Here is a 22,722-nt window from a genome sequence, read left to right as displayed (position 1 = left end):
GTTGCTCATTCAAGAAGAAGTGAAAAAGTGATAACAAGTGAAACTGCGAGCTACTGCTCACTGATGATACCCCCGCCGCAAGTGGATAATATTAATAGTGTAAAAATATGCAAGTGTTCGGTAAACAGGAAGTTGTCGAGTGATGAATCTGAAAACGCATCACACGGTATAGCTGACTTATATAAATCCTGAAACCAAATTTCAGAAATCATTGTATTGTAGTTCCTGAGAAAAATGTGACGAAAATTTTCAACTTGGCTATCATGTGTAAAATCATACAAGTGTTCGGTAAACAGGAAGTTGTCGAGTGATGAATCTGAAAACGCATCACACGGTATAGCTGACTTATATAAATCCTGAAACCAAATTTCAGAAATCCTTGTATTGTAGTTCCTGAGAAAAATGTGACGAAAATTTTCAACTTGGCTATCATGTGTAAAATCATACAAGTGTTCGGTAAACAGGAAGTTGTCGAGTGATGAATCTGAAAACGCATCACACGGTATAGCTGACTTATATAAATCCTGAAACCAAATTTCAGAAATCCTTGTATTGTAGTTCCTGAGAAAAATGTGACGAAAATTTTCAACTTGGCTATCATGTGTAAAATCAGACAAGTGTTCGGTAAACAGGAAGTTGTCAAGTGATGAATCTGAAAACGCATCACACGGTATGGCTGACATATATAAATGTTGATACCAAATTACAGAAAGGGTGGATGTGTAGTTCCTGAGAAAAATGTGACGAAAGTTTCATGGGACGGACTGACTGACGGACGGACTGACGGACTGACGGACTGACGGACTGATGGACGGACTGATGGACGAACTGACGGACGGACAGACAGAGGTAAAACAGTATACCCCCCCTTTTTTAAAGCGGGGGTATAATTAACTCAGAACTGATAAAATTTGTTAGGGTAACTAAAAATAGAAATATCTAGTGACAGACAAGGAACCGTTTGACTAAGTTGACCTGTATTATACTTTTTCTCTCTGAGATATTTACATTGATGAAAAGCTTCTACATCTATCTGAATATACTGTGATAAACTAATACTTAATGGTATCAGTCTTTCTCAATGTTAAATGCCATTCAGTGACCTATAAATGCTTATATCTTCGTCATTTGAACACTGGTTGATAGTAGTGTCTCATTGGCAATCATGCCACATCTCATTTTTTTTTATATTTCATGGATTTTATATGGTAAATGATCACAAAATATTCAACATTTTACAATTTTTAGATTATGTTTAAACCATTAATGTCACCATATTTTTTTTCATCAATGATAACAAAGGAATCTACAGTACTTTTCTATTTGCAAGAAAATAGGAATAAGACAATATTCCGATACTGTGTGTTCATTATACATGTATACTAATTTTCTAGTATTTCATGGGTGTACTGGTTAATTTTAATATTCAGCAAAGTACACATTTTCTATTGGCTTATGTGCAGACTTTGGCAAACACCTCACAGTCAAATATTTATGAAAATTTTCCGTAATCCACAATAAGTGGTACATGTAACCACGAAAATAATAATTCCACAAATCTTGGCCAGTACTTACTAATCTCCACCTTGGAAAAGTGAAAAATCTAGAAATTTGATTCTGATCCTCTGTCCTATCTTGCCTACAAGAGTATAACTACAATGAAGATTGTCTGGATACATTCCTGGGTACGTTGGCGATACAATGTAACCTAATCGTTGTTCTGTACTGTTTATCACAAAATCACAAAGGTTCTTCTTTTGTCCAAAATTATATATAGCTAAAATCAAAAGCAAAAAATAATTATTTGGCTGAAATCAATAAATATTTGTAGATAATGCAGTTAGTAATTGGCAGGACTATAATCCACAATGGCTTTTTGCTTGTTAGGTAAATCAGTGTTTGTCATATGCTAGTTAGGTGAACAATGTTTGTCATATGCTAGTAAGATGAAGAAAATTTTCATATACTTGTTAAATAAAACAGTGTTTATCATATGCTAGTAAGGTGAACAATATTATATTTGTGTTATGCTTGTTAGGTGAAATAGTGTATGTAATATGCTAGTTAGGTGAAATAGTGTATGTAATATGCTAGTTAGGTGAACAATGTTTGTCATATGCTTGTTAGGTGAAATAGTGTATGTAATATGCTTGTTAGGTCAACAATGTTTGTCATATGCTTGTTAGGTGAAATAGTGTATGTCATATGCTTGTTAGGTCAACAATGTTTGTCATATGCTTGTTAGGTGAAATAGTGTATGTAATATGCTAGTTAGGTGAAATAGTGTATGTAATATGCTAGTTAGGTCAACAATGTTTGTCATATGCTTGTTAGGTGAAATAGTGTATGTCATATGCTTGTTAGGTCAACAATGTTTGTCATATGCTTGTTAGGTGAAATAGTGTATGTCATATGCTTGTTAGGTGAAATAGTGTATGTAATATGCTAGTTAGGTCAACAATGTTTGTCATATGCTTGTTAGGTGAAATAGTGTATGTAATATGCTTGTTAGGTGAAATAGTGTATGTAATATGCTAGTTAGGTGAAATAGTGTATGTAATATGCTAGTTAGGTCAACAATGTTTGTCATATGCTTGTTAGGTGAAATAGTGTATGTCATATGCTTGTTAGGTCAACAATGTTTGTCATATGCTTGTTAGGTGAAATAGTGTATGTCATATGCTTGTTAGGTGAAATAGTGTATGTAATATGCTAGTTAGGTCAACAATGTTTGTCATATGCTTGTTAGGTGAAATAGTGTATGTCATATGCTTGTTAGGTGAAATAGTGTATGTAATATGCTAGTTAGGTCAACAATGTTTGTCATATGCTTGTTAGGTGAAATAGTGTATGTCATATGCTTGTTAGGTGAAATAGTGTATGTAATATGCTAGTTAGGTCAACAATGTTTGTCATATGCTTGTTAGGTGAAATAGTGTATGTCATATGCTTGTTAGGTGAAATAGTGTGTGTAATATGCTAGTTAGGTCAACAATGTTTGTCATATGCTTGTTAGGTGAAATAGTGTATGTAATATGCTAGTTAGGTGAAATAGTGTATGTAATATGCTAGTTAGGTGAAATAGTGTATGTAATATGCTAGTTAGGTGAAATAGTGTATGTAATATGCTAGTTAGGTCAACAATGTTTGTCATATGCTTGTTAGGTGAAATAGTGTATGTCATATGCTAGTTAGGTCAACAATGTTTGTCATATGCTTGTTAGGTGAAATAGTGTATGTCATATGCTTGTTAGGTGAAATAGTGTATGTAATATGCTAGTTAGGTCAACAATGTTTGTCATATGCTTGTTAGGTGAAATAGTGTATGTCATATGCTTGTTAGGTGAAATAGTGTATGTAATATGCTAGTTAGGTCAACAATGTTTGTCATATGCTTGTTAGGTGAAATAGTGTATGTCATATGCTTGTTAGGTGAAATAGTGTATGTAATATGCTAGTTAGGTCAACAATGTTTGTCATATGCTTGTTAGGTGAAATAGTGTATGTCATATGCTTGTTAGGTGAAATAGTGTGTGTAATATGCTAGTTAGGTCAACAATGTTTGTCATATGCTTGTTAGGTGAAATAGTGTATGTAATATGCTAGTTAGGTGAAATAGTGTATGTAATATGCTAGTTAGGTGAAATAGTGTATGTAATATGCTAGTTAGGTCAACAATGTTTGTCATATGCTTGTTAGGTGAAATAGTGTATGTCATATGCTTGTTAGGTCAACAATGTTTGTCATATGCTTGTTAGGTGAAATAGTGTATGTCATATGCTTGTTAGGTGAAATAGTGTATGTAATATGCTAGTTAGGTCAACAATGTTTGTCATATGCTTGTTAGGTGAAGAAAATTTGTCATATGCTAGTTAGGTGAAATAGTGTTTTTCATATGCTTGTTAACTCATTCAACCCCAAGAGATTTCTGGAAAATAAGGTATTTTCGAAAAATTTGCAATCATATGCAAATTATATGCAAGTTAGCAGACTCCTGATGGTGTAACTGATGCTCATCTATTTAACTATATATTGAGATTTTGGGGCGGATGGCGTGGGGTGGGAGGTGGAATTGTTGTAAATAAGGCGCGAACACAATGCGGGAACGTCACTTAGGTCTTATATTGTAACGTCAAGACTTTGTGACGTGTATTTTGTATACTTGGGCATTATATAGATCGATTACATTATTAGAACATGCAACGTTTTATTCCTTAATTTGAATAATTTGAAATCGATTAGGAAATTGAACAGAAGTGTAGTTACAAGACATTTACGGAAAAATGAAGCGGAGTTAGCCAGGGTAGATCTTCTAGCAACATTCGAAAGTGTGGAACAAAAGAAGAAACTTTTGGAAGATTTAAATCAACAAATTATAAGTGCAATCGATGCAGAGGATATTGAAGAAGAAATTCTCATCACAGATGAGTATACTTTAGATTTAGAAACTAAACTAAAACACTTGCGTATATTCATACACAGTTTAGACAATTTGATAAATCATAAAAATCAGCAGTCTACTTCATCATAACAAACATTAAATTATGAAGCACCACCTTTTATTCCAACTTCATGTATTGAAAACATCATACTAGCATATGCTATGAATCAATGGTTGATAACAGAAGTAATTATGTCCAAAGTGGAATTTACACGAATCAAATCGCAAATCGTACCGGAAATGACGAACATGAACACGAGCATTTTACTGAATCAACACAATTCTTAAACGTTAACATTGTGAATGATAATGAGAGAAAAACAGAAGACGACACAAAATTTCTTCACACATCGCATAAGGAACATTCTACCGTATTATTAAAAACAGCAGTTGCACCCGTTTGGTCCGATCATATAGGTATCGATGCAAGTATACTTTTTGATGAAGGTGCGCAACGTTTGTTCATAACAGAAGATCTTGCTATGAAACTAAAATTAAAAGTTGACAACACAGAAACTATACAACTATCATGCTTTGGAGACACTGGCAATACTATACAGCACCTAGGTAAAGGTACATTACTGGTCGAGACAGAGACGAAACAGAAAATACCAATGGATGTACTTATCGTACCGAAAATAGCCGTTCCGTTAAAAAATAATATCCGCAATTTAGACTTGACTGAAAACAAGTACATGTATTTACAAGGATTAAATCTGGCTAATCCGATCACAGACGAAAGTATATTCGAAATTGACGTTTTGATAGGAGCAGATTACTATTGGCAGTTTGTTGGAGACAAAATCATCTGCGGACATGGACCTACAGCAGTAAAATCAAATCTAGGCTACCTTCTATCCGGTCCGTTAAAGGAAACAAGTATCGCGAAAGCTTATGACAATACAATAAAGAACAAAGAGCAAAGAAGTTTCGTTGGAAGAATTGATAACGAGGGAAGTAACAGAAAAACAAAACAATACATACCACACCACCGAGTTAGAAAAAAAGAAGATGCGTGTGAACAAAAGTACAGTACAAGACAAGCGACCGTCCAAGACTTCACGCAAGATTAAAAATTGGTGAGGATGAATCTACAATCAAATTGAGATGATAAAGAACGGATGTGAACTGTTAACTACCCCTTTTTATATAAACTGTGAATCGTAATTGAAGTGTTTAAAAAAGTGTCAAATTTTAATACCACTATACAGAGACAGTTATTATTTTCTATACAAAGAGACTTTAATTTTCAAGCGTAAATATGATTAATTTGAAATTTCTTATTCAAATTTGAGATTGTATTTCATATAGAATTTTAACTTTTTGCGGCCCCCAGAATGTTGTAAATATGGCGCGAACACAACGTGGGAACGTCACTTAGGTCTTATATTGTAAAGTCAAGACTTTGTGACGTGTCACTTGTATACTTGGGCATTATATAGATCGATTACATTACTAGAACATGCAACGTTTTAGGAATATTTTCTGGTGGGTTTGAACCCACCCCACTGAAAAATGGTCATTTTCAGTCTATTTTTTTCATTTTAAAACGACCTTGAGAGGTGAACATTGACCAGACTGTTTCTTTGTCATTCAAGTATTACCCTATTGTTACAGCAGTCCATTCATGTTGACTGGGAGTATATGGGACTAAAGTGTCTTGCTAAGGGAATTATTATTGTCAAGTCAGGTCTGCCTAAATGTCCATTTTTTAAAGATTTTTGACAAAACAGTGATCTAGATTTTACAGACTAGATTCCTATTGGCCATATTATACCTCTTTGTGTTCCTATACCACATATGCATGCATTTATGATAATAGTTTATACCTACAGTGACTACCAGTTACATAGTGACCATCAAAAGATGCCCACCCCCACCTGATTTTGGCTACTTTTCATGTTTTTCCGATTTTGAACTCTTAAACAGCTTTTAAAGTGCCATAATTTCTTAAACAGACATCTGAGAAGAGTTTGTGGACCATGAACTGCTTGGTTGAAGTCCCTGCTATCATGACAGTTCAGCTGGGGCAGTTAAAAAAAGTATGGAGGGTCATACGTGCCATCAAAGAATGGTTGTCGCCATCATGCCTACAGCTGGGATTGGGAGCGAAAGCATTAAGTAAAGCAGTGTTTGTCATATGCTAGTAAGGTGAACAATATTTGTCATATGCTAAAAAGTATTAGTCTTATGCTAGTTTGGTGAAACGTTGTTTGACATATGCTAGTTAGGTGAATAAGTGTTTGTCATATGCTAGTTAGGTGAATAAGTGTTTGTCATATGCTAGTTAGGTGAATAAGTGTTTGTCATATGCTAGTTAGGTGAATAAGTGTTTGTCATATGCTAGTTACATGAATAAGTGTTTGTCATATGCTAGTTAGGTGAATATTTTGTCATATGCTAGTTAGGTGAATAAGTGTTTGTCATATGCTAGTTAGGTGAAAAAGTGTTTGTCATATGCTAGTTAGGTGAATATTTTTTCATATGCTAGTTATGTGAATAAGTGTTTGTCATATGCTAGTTAGGTGAATATTTTGTCATATGCTAGTTAGGTGAATAAGTGTTTGTCATATGCTAGTTAGGTGAATAAGTGTTTGTCATATGCTAGTTAGGTGAATAAGTGTTTGTCATATGCTAGTTAGGTGAATAAGTGTTTGTCATATGCTTGTTAGGTGAATAAGTGTTTGTCATATGCTAGTTAGGTGAACAATATTTGTCATATACTAGTTAGGTTAAATAGTATTGGTCATATGCTAGTTATGTGAACAATATTTGTCATATGCTAGTTTGGTGAAAATGTTTGTCATATAGTAGTTTGGTGAAAAATGTTTGTCATATGCTAGTTTGGTGAAAACTGTTTGTCATATGCTAGTTTGGTGAACAACATTTGTCATACGCTAGTTTGGTGATTTTTTTTTGTCATATGCTAGTTTGGTGAAAAATGTTTGTCATCTTCTAGTTAGGTGAATATTTTGTCATATGCTAGTTAGGTGAATGAGTGTTTGTCATATGCCAATTAGGTGAATTAGTGTTTGTCATATGCTAATTAGGTGAATTAGTGTTTGTCATATGCTAATTAGGTGAATTAGTGTTTGTCATATGCTATGCAAATTAGAGGAAATTGCCTTTGTCATATGCTAGTTCGGTGAAATAGTGTTGGTCATATGCAAATTAGGTGAAATACTGTTTGTCATATATGCCAGTTTTGTGAAAAATGTATGGCATAAAGATAGATTGGTAAAATAGTGTTGGCAATATGCTAACTGAGTGAAACAATATTGGTCATTTGCAAATTACTTGAAATATTTCTTGTAAACTTACAATCATTTATAAACCTATATCGTCCTTCAAATCCATCATCAGCTTTATCAAAGTCAGAGTAAAAGTCCAAAATAATGATGTTTGATGTAGAGATGATGAGATTAGGCAGACGATCAGTACCTTCCCCACAGAATCTTCCTAGGAGGGGCGTGTCAATGTGGGGTTGCGTCATATCACTTACTTCTGCATAAATATCTAGATAATCAAATTGACATCTGAAAAAGATTAAATTTCATGATCATTAGATTAAAGTAGAAAAAGATGGTAGTAAAATAAAATTAAGGATAACTTGTACTGTTTTATTGTTCCTCTGAGGAATGTTTCACTTCTTTACATTCAATAATATATTGTTAGTTTCTCTCCCTTAAGAGACAAAAAATAAATAACCTTGGCACCTTCTTAATTAGGATTTTAATTCTAATTCTTATTCAGGCAATCATGTCTGCTAAGAGGTTATTAAGGGAGAAAGAAAGATGACTTTCCAAACTATAAATTCTCTGAAGTTCCAACAACCAGTTGTGTAATAATAGTATTGATTGAAAGTAATTCTTAAGTTAAAAGCATACCACATAGAATTGCCAAATTTTTATTATCACTAAGTCAATTTTTATAAATATACCTGCATCCCCTAATTTTGAGATATTTCAGTTTGAAATTTTCCATTTTTCCAAAATCTAACCTTTAAGCGGAAAGATAAATTTCCCTGTTTATTGGAAAGTGTTTCTTAATGTATAAAACAATGAAAGTTTAACGTGATAAAATGTGCAGATCCATACAATTATTGGTTATTAAAAGCTGTAGACAATTTTCTTGCCAATGCAAATGCTTATAGAAAATAAATTCTAATGTTGGTACATATGTGATTTCAATACACAAAAATGGGGGTCCATGTGCTCATGTTTTATAATTTAGCTAACAATAGAAAGAAAATATCAAAATAATCCGAAGTTATGCTTGATTCATTTAACATAAGAAAATTAGAGAAAACAGACTGACAAGCAAGGAAGAATATTTTCTCTGTCCCTAGAGTGGGGAGCTCATATTTGCCGGGGACACAATTTCGTCGTTTTATGATTTTGAGATGTAAAAACTTCAAAGGATGGCTGAAATGGAAGAAATATGCCGGTAAATTATATTTTTATACCAAATAAGATTATTTTTGAAACTTAGACCAAATTAGGGCACTTACCTCAAAGGACCAATATTAATAATGATTTAAAAATTAAAAGTTGATTTCTGATCAAATATTCAATAAATATTTTTGTGTGTTTGATAAATAAAAATTTGAATATTATTATTTTTAAATTAAGGTCTTCATAAACATATTCTATAAATTAACAACAACAAAAACATTGGAAAATACTAAAAAATGTGTCTAAAATAAACTTTTTATTATTAAATCAGATTTCATATTGAACAGATTGAAAATATATTAATGATATATTGAATAAATGCAATATTGCTTACAGTTTATGTGAGTTTATAGAAGTATTTCAATAAAAAAACAGATACTTTTTTGGTCAGGTAAATTAATCAATGAGTGATAGATTTCTCCTAGAAGAAATTTAAAGGTCCTGGTGAATGATCTACACAGAGATTAATACCTGTTGTATTTGTTAGATGGGACAATAGAACTTACAAAAGTTTAAATCGACAGGTAACTTGCAGGTGAATCTATGGAAAACTATCATAGGGTTCGCAATAAATAGATGCGTAAAAACGGCCGATATGTGTCCCCTTTTTTCAAAACATCAGGACATTTCAAATAGCCTTTAATCTAATTTCTCAGATAATTTTTTTTCAAAGAAATAGGTTTGCAAGCTAAGAATAAGTTGCTTTTGATGTAATCAATATATTAAAATATCAGTTTACTTCAAAATCATAAAGACCTGAACATAAACTGCAGAAAACATGGAAAGTTATGGCGAAAATGAGCACCCCACTCTACTTATTTTTTTCATTTATAGATTTTGAAAACAAAATATATTCATACCATTTTCTGGTTTTGATTTTGCCCCCTTTAAAATTGTTCCCAATACAGATATTTGTTTTCAAAATTTCCTTGAACAGGATGAAATACTTAATCAATTGTTCATAGGCAACCTTCAAATATACAAAAAACTTTCTGTCAAACTAATTTAGAAATGTTCCATGGCAGCGCTATTAGTTGTGTTAGAATTATCACATGTACAAATTGAAAATGATGATCAATTTTAAAGAATAAATTTGATTAACACCACATTACAAAAGAAACTATGTTTTTACAAAATAAAATCATTTCATATTAGAGGAACATTTCTTTTAACCAGATTTTGTTTCTAAACCCCTTCAATTATTGATTTAAGTCTGAAGACATCTTCATTTCACAGCATTTCAGAGAATGTCTTCCTTAATGGTATTTTAACCTAATCTAAAAATTACAAGACACTTTAAAAATAATTCGTACAATTTCCATGGAAATATATCACAACCAATGAAGCTTAAGCGCAAAAACTTGATAAATGTTTGCTGAATTTCACATTTAAGACATTTCTTATGTAACATATTCGATAAATACTAGCAAAATCAGATACAAAATTAATTAGGATTGCACATGACAAAAAAGTAAATAAAATATTCAATTTGTAGTCTTATTTGTAATGGAAGGGCTGTTCAGAACAAACGTAATAGAAGCAGCCAATATGTCGACGAAAAATATCACCTAATCAAATAGAAATCCTTGGAAAAGACTGTATTTCTAACAAGTCTGATCAAATCATAGATATAAGCTCTGACGACACAGGATAACATTCTCTCTATTTAACATTTTTTTATTCAATTAATCATTCGGTAAATAAACCTTATAAAACTGCACCAAAAGTATAATTTCACAGATGGTTTCCATATGAGACTAAAAATAATTAAATGTGAAAGTGAAAAATGTCTATAAACATTGCTTTATTTGATATTCAGTTGGCAAACAAAATAACCAGAAACATCTTGCATTACTGAAAACAGACAATTGCCTTATAAAATTTTGCCTGGCCTCAGTATGTCTGAATCAATTCCAAAAACATTTGCCTTCACATAGCCTTATTTGCAACCACTCTTAGCAAAATAATTTTGTTCTTAGTATATCAACATTTTTATTTTGTTTTCCGAGTGTCTTTTCAATTTCAACATAAAAATGCCTGTATCTTGCCCAACAACTGTTTGTCTGAATTCAGTGTGTATGCAAATCCTCAAACAAATACACAATTAATTACAGTTAATTTAAATATTTCTGACTAAATACATTTGCTTACACCTTAACCTAGCCCAATAAGTGTGACTAATCCTAAGTTCTTCTGTACTCAGTCTGTCTGTTCAAATATCAACAATCTAGCGCCTTCAAAGAGGCTTATTAGTGTGACTGTTTCTTTATCAACAAACAATTGCTTATATCTAGCCTAATAAGTTTGACTGATCCTGTATCAACAATCAATTGTCTTCAGTTAGCCTAATTAGTATGACAGTTCCTGTATCAATAAACAATTGCTTATGTGTTGTCTAATTACTTCTGTTCTCAGTCTGTCTGTTCAACAATCAATTGACTCGACTACCTAGCCTAAGTAGTGTGACTGTTCCTTTATCAAAATTCAATTGCCTACACTTAGCCTAATTAGTGTGACTAATACTGTATCAACAATCAATTGCCTACACTTAGCCTAATTAGTGTGACTGATCCTGTATCAACAATCAATTGCCTACACTTAGCCTAATTAGTGTGACTAATACTGTATCAACAATCAATTGCCTACACTTAGCCTAATTAGTGTGACTGTTAAGTTATCAACAAACAATTGCCTCTACCTAGCCTTAGTAGTGTGACTGTTCCTTTATCAACAACCAATTGCCTCTACCTAGCCTAAGTAGTGTGACTGTTCCTGTATCAACAAGGAATTGCTTTATATAGCCTAATTAGTATGACTGTTCCTTTATCAACAAATAATTGCTAACGTATATCCTAATTACTTCTGTTCTCAATGCCCTTGTTCCAACACTAGGCTTTATTACCATATTTATTTTTGTCTTGCATTTGTAGGAAATATAATGAATGTTATTTAACACTAGGAGGCCAGTCTGACACTTGCTGGGTTCTCAAACAACTAATCAGGCTTTATAATGAATATGGAATCAATATAAACATGTTATATTCTAACTGAAAACTATATTCATGAAACGTAAATAATTCTAGGAAATAATCACAGAAGCATAACTGTCAAATCTGGACACGATTTTACAATTTTTAAGCAAGAAAATAATATTTATATATTTCTCTGTAAGATTTGAAGAAAAAGAGAAAATTTAGTTAGTTATGACAAATTAACATGAAGCATTAATGTTCTGTATTGGGCAGATGACATCGTTACCATAATATTGACAATATAAGTACCAGTGATATTAAACTATATATATAAAATTGAGAGTGGAAATGGGGAATGTGCCAAAGAGACAACAACCCGACCATAGAAAAAAACAACAGCAGAAGGTCACCAACAGGTCTTCAATGTAGCGAGAAATTCCCGCACCCAGAGGCGTCCTTCAACTGGCCTCTAAACAAATATATACTAGTTCAGTGATATACATGTTCTCAGATGGACATGTAATATTATTTTTTACAATTCTGCCATCAAGATACCCTTGAGATAATGCTAGCTGTGTTTGGTGCAAATTGGCCATGATTAAAGGGAACATCTTTTTACTCATCCATAACTTGAAGGTCATACGTAAAACTTTTTTGTTAATAAATCTATTGACAGAACTTTTACATTGTCCCAATACGGATCATCATAAATGGAGGTCATCTAAGAACTCTGATCACCCTACACATCTTATCCTTAAATGTTGCATTACTGGCTAAACTCAGTTTTGACATTCACAAGAGTGCACACAATGAAATGTCTCACCTGTTTTTCATGTTGAAAGTTTGTATTATGAAGGTTTTGCTACAAGTTTCACATTGCCTTAACAATATCAATGTTCTATGAAAATGTGGTCATAGTTGGATGAACCATGCTAATAAACAAAACACCTTACAATCATTCCATACACCAAATATGGGGGTCTGATCCCTAATAATAGCTGAGAAACAAATCAAACCACAAAATCATAACATCGACCAAAGTATTTATAAAAATGAGGTCAGGGTCATAAGAACTCTGTCAGATAATCATGTACACCTTTCAATCATTCTATACTCCAAACACAATTGACCTAATGCTTAAATAATAACTGAGAAATAGTCCAAATCACATAAAGTGTACATTGTCCAATGTCCCATGAAAACGAATTCAAGGTCAGATGAAACCTAACAGACAGACATGTACACCTTACAATCATTCCAAACACTAAATATACTGGCCCTATCCCTTATAGTAACTTGAAAAAAATAGACCAAACCACTAAAACATAACATTGTACAATCACACAATCGAGGTCAAGGTCAATTGCCTGATGCTTATAGTATCTGAGATATGGACTAAACCATGTAACTTTAACCTTGATAACTGATCCAAGAAATGAGGTCAAGGTTAGATGAACCCTACTTGATGGATATGTAGATGTTGCAAGGAATCCATATACCAAATTTTGTTATCCTATTACTCATAATAAGGGAGTAGTTCACTTGACAAAAAAAATATACTTTTTTTTATGTAGTCACAAAACCATGAAAATGAGGTCAAGGACAAAGGGCATATGAGAGACAGAAAAATCTTAACATGTTTTTCTGTTCACAAGGTATGAAGCATCCAGGTCTTCTACCTTCTAAAATGTAAAGCTTTAAACAAATAGTGTACACCTTTGCTGCCGCCAGATTGTAAACCTGATGTCTTGTATACTGTCTGTCACTTATGTTGCAGGCTAGACAAAAGCAATTTAATATATCAAATCAATCATATAATATATTTTTGACTACCTCTAAGTGGGTACTGCTGATTTTAAACTATCAGACCCAAAGTGCACTATCAGCAAATACACCGGACTCTTGGTCATAAAACTATACTCAATACTCGGAGAACAAAATTTGTGCTTGAAACCACAAATTCAGTATTTTGATTGGTTGACTTCTGAGTCTGACAGAATGTATGTCAAATGTATCAATCTGGTTCCAAATCAGAGTCTTTGTTACTAACTATACTTGACATTTAATTATCAGTATCAATATGCACTTTAAATAGATTTTTCACCCATCCCCCTTCTTCTATAAAGGAGATTAACATGTAAAGATTTTTCTATGACGACAATGATGTGAAAAGTTTTTGCGAAAGACGTTTTATCTTCTTTCTGTCAAATATTATTTGTCTGCATGTTTCAGCTATTGGCTATAACTTCTGTATAATATTTAATTATAAAATACCAATATGCATCAAGAAAAAAACTTATATTGTCTGGATAGTAGCCTCCAGTTATAGCTTTCCTGGTAAATAAAATCAAGTCAAGACATAGAGACAAAAATATATTTATAAATCAATCAAGGATGGACAGCCATACAAATGAAATTTTTAATTAATTGACCGTCACTGTCAAATAAAACTGATTCGGTTTAGCCTAAAGCATCTCAGATTTTTTTGGCTTTATCAATCTTATATATCATGAAGCTGAAAGCATTTTTTTATTTACAGGCAAAAACGTTCATTGATGCAATGTCATACAATCCAAAAACGTTATTGAAAGGCCATGTTCTATCAGACCTAAGAAGAAATCTTGACACTCGAGAACATGGTAGTTATTCCCTGGAAAGGAAACCTTAGAAACTAACAAGGAATATTTATGTCGTTGTAATCTGCATCAATGTTCAAAAGATAATAGACTTTTCCAGGATTAATTTCCTTTAGAGATTAAGATCTCATAAAATTTTCTTCAATTTAATCTCATGATTTACTGTCTACTGAAAACAAGATTTACATGTAATACTTTCTCAAATTAGAAATAAATAAATTCATTTCAATAGGCAAAAATGTTATGAAACCTGCGACTCCAAGGTGTCTACATTACTTTAAAACTGTCATCTATCATATTACATCACTTTAAAAGTGCTGATCATCAAATTGTTAAACTGAGTTCTACAGCTACTTTGGAGTTTTTACTTCCATGTAATTCAGCAAATAAGAAAAAAAAAAACAACTACCCATAATATTTGAAAACAGTGCCAAATATTCATCCATACAGTTGAGTAGAATTTTATTACCTTAAAAGTAAAAAATTCAAAAACTAAAACTTTTGCTATTGCAATTAAGACACCATACATATGAAAAATACTTTGTCATAGGCATTTTCTTTTATTCATTTCAGTCTTCAAATTGTATCCAAAAGAAATCTTTTCATATACATATGTCAACACTAGTCAGCATGTCTGTCATGTTGTCCTGTCTTCATGCTTACAGCTAATGTCAATATAAGTCAATGAAACATTATCCAAACATATTCATCCTACTTTCAGAATGAAATTATTTGCATTACTTCAGAGAAATGAACAATTATTATACTGATATGGTATCCCAATATATGCATGGTAATAATGAAGCCTGTAGCACAGAGAGATCATTAGACAAAATAATCTACAACACACTCTAGGAAATCAAAATTGGTTCCATTGCATTTTCCTATTTTTAGCAATGGTATCCATCTTGATCTTGGTTTATTCCTAAAAAATTCAATATTAAATTTAAGGCTCTTAAACTGTTTCTATCAAGATAAGTAGACGTGGTATGATTGCCAATGAGACATCTATCCACCAAAGTTCAAATGAAGTGGAGGTAAGCAATTGTATGACCTTCAACATGTATCAAATACCCTTATTTGACCTTTATCAAATACAAATCAAGAAGCTTTTCTCTCTCTTTTTTTTCTATAAACATATCTATTTCAATGGAGAAAATTAAATGAGATTAAAAGTCACATACCAAGAGGAGACAACTATATTGATTTTCTACAATGAAGGGAGATAACTATCTCAAATCTTACATTTTTGACATTGGGAAGCAGATGAAGACTGATAGGTAAATTCGTTTTACTTCCTAGACAGAAACTGAGACTGAAAATAATGGATTACTTCTTATAATTAACCTGTGCACCAAAGTGTATATTTTGCTCTCAATCTTTATTTTTCAGTCCAATACTCAATAATATTAGTATTTGGTTGCCTAGAACTAATGGGTTTTAAAATCTTTTAGACAAGCTGATTTATGAGTTTGAAACAATTTCTCAAACTGAAAGCTTGCTTTTTATCGATACATATATATACCAAATTGAGAAGTTAGATTAATCATAGTCTCATGCAGGACTTCTTGTAAGAATTTTGTGTGTGAGTTGCAGAGAAAAAAAACATCTCCTTAACTATGTCATACCTGCTAACATTCTCTCATTTGCACTGAACCTGCCAAAAAAATATGTCTCCAACAGGCTAAAACAATTTGTCTTTCATTTTTTACAAAATCACCCACCAATTAATAAATGATTTTACATCTGTTACTTAATTCATAATTGAAACACATTCTTCTTGCATTAACAAAAAACTAAAGCATGCTGTTGTAAATACTTAATCTTGTCCTGAGTTTATTTTGATTAACATATCTTTAGGTTTGGCTGTAATATCAGATGTTTGGAAATTTCTGTTGATTCTTCATCATTAATCTGAGCAGTTTTTATAAAACATTGAGGTGGGCCTGCCTGGAAATCTTTTAGAATTATTCTTTATGGTACATTACCTTTCAATAATCATTGCTAAATTTTATTTGAATTTGCTTCATTCAAAATTTAGGGCAAAGGACTTCTGCACCATGTGTTGTTCAATGTTGATTGTTGTTGTTTGTATGTCTGTTTTTTCCAGGGAAGTAGGGTGTTGGTGGTTTATGTGGACTGTCCTATGGTGTGGTATTTTTTAAAATTCCTGTTTACATCCTTTAATGTTAAATTTTTCTATTTTTCGAGAGAGAGGACTGTTTAAAATAAATGAAAATTAGTTTGAAATAATTCTGAATGTTTTTGTAATTTCTCTATCGCCTCCTAAGTTTCCTTGTAAAATGTGGGTACTGCTTGTTTGACTACTGTGGCTTTAATCACAGATCACCCTTTAATATTTTATTAATTTACCTTAACAAATACATGTATATGTTAATATGTATTATAGCTTTTTGTCATAACAGATGACTGGATGGCTCACAGATGTCCCTTTAATGTTGATAACACAAATAAATAAACAAATATAAATGCAATGACATTAAAGGGACCAGTCATTTGTTATGAAAAAAAACTGGTTTAAAACTTGCCATTTTTCAAAAATTTAAATTCTATTATATATTGTTTGCAATTTATCATCAATAGTTCTCTTGTGGTCTTTGGTTTTATCTTTGCATTTATTAAATGACCTTGAATACCATGCTTTATTATTAAAGACTATAGAATAGTTTCCAGTTGGAAAATTTTTAATCCTTTAGGTTAATTAACATTGAAAGTATTCAGTAATGTCTATATCAAATTTACCCAAATATTATCCTTTTAGTCATGTTGAACTATACTTTTCCCCATGTTGTTAGATGGCTGCCTTATTCATGAATACCCCACGACCCAAACCAAAAATTACCCTCACCTTAAAAAAAACCCAACATGAATGACCTTACCAGGAAAACCTTTATCAGACTCTCACCAGATAAAAACCACAAATGACCCTCACTAGAACAAATCAAATGACCTTAAGGCATAGAAAATATACTCTAATTTCATATTAGAATGGAAGATTTTTATTGCTTACAATAAGCCGTCTAGAACTATAAACTTTTGTACAAATCAAAAAAAAATTAAATCATGAAAAACCATTTAATCCTCTTTAAATATATTTCTTTAAGATTTAGGAGTTTCTGACTTTTATCACTTAAAAAACAATCATTTCTCTACGGGAAATAGCAATAAAAATTGAAAAAGCTGACATTTCAAAGTCTTCCATTTCTAAACAAATAGGAATAAAATGCATCAAACATCGAAATGTAATGGAAGAGATTGAGAGATTGAGACACTAAGTATTTATCACAATACAAACTTTACAATACGGAATAAGTGCATTTTAGTCTTCTTACACTTTCATGTCATCGAACAATCAAATTCAAATAATTTCAGCGATTTAAAATTCCAAGAAGTGCCATCATGAAGAAAGGAAATAATAAAATTGATTTTTGTCATTCATTTGTGGTGAAAAGGTTAGAGCGAAAGAGATGTAATTAGAACTAAGTTTATCCAAACACGGCAGTTAAAAGTCACGTCATATATCTCAATTGTAGTCATTTTGCCCTAAGGGCATTCTTGTTAGGTTCTTTCTGAATCCTTAAAGCTAAAATAACTTCCGTGTGACAAAGGATGTTGTATTTTCTAAATATATAAATTCTTGAGATAAATTTCTGGAGGGATGATAACATCAGACTGATAAGAACAAAATATCTATGCTTCTGAAAACGAGACTTTTTTAAGTCTCTCTCTTTATGGATCCTTGATTTAAACATATTTTCTGTTATTCCTTGAAGTAGAAATATTTGTTGATACTGACAGAGAACATCATGTCTTCTGTGAAAGCATTTAAAATAGTCTCCAGAAAGTTGAAAGTAAATTAGCTATTCTATAGAACTTGGGAGTAGATTAATTCAAAGAGACAACATTACATTTATTAAAATTCACCCATATTATTGGAGTGTATGAAATCAAATTACGTCTTTCTATCATGCTATAAAAACAGTTTATCTTCATAAATACAAAGTCAGCTTCAAAAAAGGCAAAAAATATATATGATTTTAAAAAAGAAGACAAAGTGAAGATATCAATATATCAAAAAAGAGACAAGGCAAACACAAAACTAGCTAATGAGCAAAATTTGCATAATTTTAATAAAAGTTTTAAGATTTTATTTAAGGTCTTCTGAGGTCCTCTGAGGGTTAAAACTAACAAAATTTTTTTTTTTTTATTTCATCCAGTTGTTTTATATTTATATATATATATATATATGCTTCAAATTTAAAAAAAAACATATATTGAAATAGTATAGCATAGGTACATTTTATTATTCTACTCTTATTTGGTGTAAAAACTGATTTTAGATCATAACATATTTAACATATCGAATTACAGTACTGCATGACTAAGCAATATTTGATGAATCAGACTTCAGTACTAACTTACCAAAGAAATATTATACAACATTAACAGCCAAAAAATATTTATCAAAGTAAATATTAACTTTGCTCTTCATGCATGTCAATTATTGCAATTTCAAGGTAGATAACTCTGGTTTTGATGTTTAATCTCTATGTATTGGTTAGGTTGTGATTCAGTTCACAATTAACAATTTTTCTGTATAATATTTGATGTCTACTTTTTTAGCTAAAAAAATCAAATTGATTTGAAAGATGAGACGAAAAGGGAGAGTGGTTAAGCTTTTAAAACTCTCGAAATCTATTGATATTTTAAGTGATTTGTTATAAATATTTGGATTGAAATTAAGTTCTAGAAATAATTTTTAATAACTAGGTTACAAAAATTGATATGTAGTCTACTTTCTATAATTCAACAGGGATAACGACACTGTTGACCAAATATGAAGAAAATCTGTTCAGTAACTTGTGGGAAAAGTGTGACTAAAGTTTTGTTGGACAAATGGATAGATGAAAAGACAAGGTGATTGCAACAGAGCCCCCACTTAGCCTGCTTCATCTAATCATATTGAAAATGAAATATTGCAATACTTCATAATTAGGAAAAACATAACCAAAGAGATAACACTAATTATAATGGGTCAAACAAATTAAATATAACATTTTACATAAGTTTGTTACTAAGAACAAACCCATAACTCAGTTTTATTCTGTAAAGCAGAGCCATTTTGGATGAAACCAATATATCAATTTAATGTTCTAAGTGTTGTGTAACTTTATTTTTACAATTGTTTTTGATACGCAATGCATTAGATTATTTTGCTTTTAAGGATATATTTTACTGCAACATTTAGTAACATTAATGTGCAAAAACTGACAACTACTTGTTGAATAACTATTTCCGCTAGTCAATAATTCGACTTCAAACAAAACATTTCTTTTATGTCAAATCTGTCCCTATCTTAATACAATAAACAATTTCATTTAGGCTTTGTCTTTAATCTCAAAAACTATTTTTTTTGTCTTTTATCATGAGTTTAGTTAAAAAAACAAGGGGATTCCATTAGTATATTATCTACTACAAAGCTCCTCTGACGATTCTGGTCCGCCAAATTACACTAGCTCATGTCCAATGAATCAATACAATAATTGCAGAAATCTGTCAATTTGTGAAAACGTCGGAGAACAACTACAAATGTTTGGTATGAAATCTGATAATGTTATCTAATATTACCAAAGATATTAAAAAGTGACAAAATATAATTGATTTCGTAATAAATTACTCCAGGAATATACCACAATCTTACTATTTTAATCAAATTATTTAATGGGACATGTGTTGTGTATCAAAACAGTTACAATATTTCACACCCATTACCAGCAATTCCTCAGGGATATTTTACAGACACCAAAAATTGAAAGGGATATTTGTTCATAAAATATTGTTAACTTTATATGTTATTTTGTAATGAATCTGGTCTCCAGGGACCTGAAAGCTAGACAAATTTACATATCAAACAGTCCCAGTGAAATGTTATCTGATGGAAATCAAATGATTCAATTGGCTTCGGTTTTTGTGTTGAGATTCTGCAATTAAACATGGTGTTGGTGCAATCTTGAATTTTCTTTGGTAAAATACAACTAATTTATTACCAATTTTAAGTTGAATACTTAACAGAGATATAAATAATGACTTAAAAGAATCTGAAGATCCGAAATAAGTCTATGGTTTCCTGACCTCAAAGAGATCATGTGGTTGCAAAGCATGCTCATAGCGAAACATTGAAATGTATCTTATAAAAAAAAAACACCCCAAAAATTATTAAAAAAAACAAAACGTACAGCATAGAAGATGACATTAAATAAATATAACATTATTATGTGCTCTCTTCACTGTTTTGTTTCCACTGTTAATTCTCTCCTTATAACTGATAAATGCTTGATGTTAAAGCCACTTAAGTTAATCTCTTTTGGTTACTATATGTAGGAAATTGGCAAGTTTGCTTTGAAAATGCACACAGATTAAGAATATTTAATGTTTATTTTAGAAAAGCAAACCCACTTTAGATGTCTGGTTCAGGCTCAGCACAACCAGTTGATAATATCATTTCCTAGACTTGTCTAGACAATAACAACTGTTTTTGAAGTCAGAAAGGAATAATAAAACTAAGAAATAAAATATTTAAAGTACTTATAAAAAACATCTATAATGCATGTACAAGAATGTAATCCAAATACTTTTCTTATTTGTACATTTAGCAGACTACCGCTTAATCTCCTTTAAGTTTCTTTTAAAATGAGCAAAGAGAATTTTCTCATGCTGATAACTACCTTAATTCATTGTTTCAGAATCTAATGCATTCTGGGTAATATTTCCAAAAGTGTACACTAAAACTTTGTGATTGATTAAAAGCGTCCCATACAATGGAAGTTTAACCAATGACGTGACATTCTTTTCATTTTTAGTGTATAAACAATCAAATTACCCATAGCCCTTTAGATTCTGAAAAGGCTAATCATATCTCACATAAATTACTTACAGTGGTGCTACTCCTTGAACATTAAACTTGGTAAACTTCATTTCTACCCGTTCATCAGGCTTTCCAATAAAAATATAGTGACATCTTCTGCCGACTGGATATTTACGTGATCCAAAGCCAGGCGTGCCAAATATTCCAGGGCTGACAGTCGTTAGTAAGGAATTGTTGAATATGTATCTACAGTCTGAAAAAAAAGTGAAAGATATAGCTAAGGTCGTTCATCCTTTACAAATATTCCAGGCTGACAGTTGGAAGTAAGGAATTGTTGAATATGTATCTACAGTCTGAAAACAAAAGTGAAACTGATATAGCTAAGGTCGTTCATTCGTTACAAATATTCCAGGCTGACAGTTGTTGTTAAGGAAAAGTTGAATATGTATCTACAGTCTGAAAACAAAAGTGAAAGTTATAGCTATGGTCCTTCATCCTTCGCAAATGTCCAATTCAATTTTGATTTTACAGAAACTTTTGAAAAAATTGTCAGCTGCTGAAATTTGTTATCATATAGCAGTTTGTTGCAAAAACTTTGATCTTCAGGAAGAATAAGGTAGATTTTGATAGGACGGAACTTTATAAATTAAATATACAAATGCATTGTCTAACTTGAGATAACATTTTTTTACACAATTTATATATATCAATTTTCTAGCAGATAAAATTAACAGGAGAAACTTCACCAATACTTATGTCAGCAATTTTATATTTCACTTCTGTTCCAATTCTGATTAAATATATATTTGACAATAAGGGAAGATAAGGGAAAATAAAATAATGGTTCTCTAATATTCATTAATATCCAATTGCATTAATAAAACTGACAATATTTTCCAATAATTCATCTATTTATTTATGATATTTTTCAAGCTTGATTAATCTTAAGAAAATTGGCCGATACTATCTTTGGAAAAAAGTCAAAAACATCAATTACAAAAATTTATCGAATATAGGTCAATATTATTTTGCTTTGAAGAAGAATTTCTTTGGTATAATTTGTTAAAGACCATAAAAGTATGGAAAATTTATAGACAGTTTTATTTATTAAAAGTACACTAAAAATAAGACATATAATGAAGAACTAAATTATTCCTACAACCTAAAAAGTAATAAAGAGGCTGTTAACTAACACCCAGGGACAAATCGTGTAGTAAATTATATCAATTTTACCACTTTTCCACTTATAATTTAAGAGCATGAATAAAGAATGAACCATCAATATTGACATGAAGATGGAGTAAATGGTTAGCTACCCTGGAGCACTGGTTGA

The 22,722-nt window shown here is 31.3% G+C and overlaps 1 protein-coding gene across 11 annotated transcripts in view; it reads right to left on the bottom strand.

Moving 5' to 3' along the window:
- The window catches only part of LOC143048112 (dorsal-ventral patterning tolloid-like protein 1), a 153,512-nt gene that overhangs the window by 21,579 nt on the left and 109,211 nt on the right, over nt 1-22,722 (bottom strand). For all 11 annotated transcript variants that reach the window (XM_076221579.1, XM_076221580.1, XM_076221578.1 and 8 more), the window contains 3 exons: nt 21,459-21,642; nt 7,763-7,977; nt 1,576-1,777 (listed from right to left, as the gene is read on the bottom strand). In XM_076221579.1, coding sequence (XP_076077694.1) covers nt 1,576-1,777; nt 7,763-7,977; nt 21,459-21,642 — 601 coding nt within the window. The remainder of the gene's footprint in view (nt 1-1,575; nt 1,778-7,762; nt 7,978-21,458; nt 21,643-22,722) is intronic.

This window comes from Mytilus galloprovincialis, chromosome 10 (assembly GCF_965363235.1).
Source record: "Mytilus galloprovincialis chromosome 10, xbMytGall1.hap1.1, whole genome shotgun sequence".
NCBI lineage: Eukaryota > Metazoa > Mollusca > Bivalvia > Mytilida > Mytilidae > Mytilus > Mytilus galloprovincialis.
This window is presented reverse-complemented; position numbering and strand designations above follow the sequence as displayed.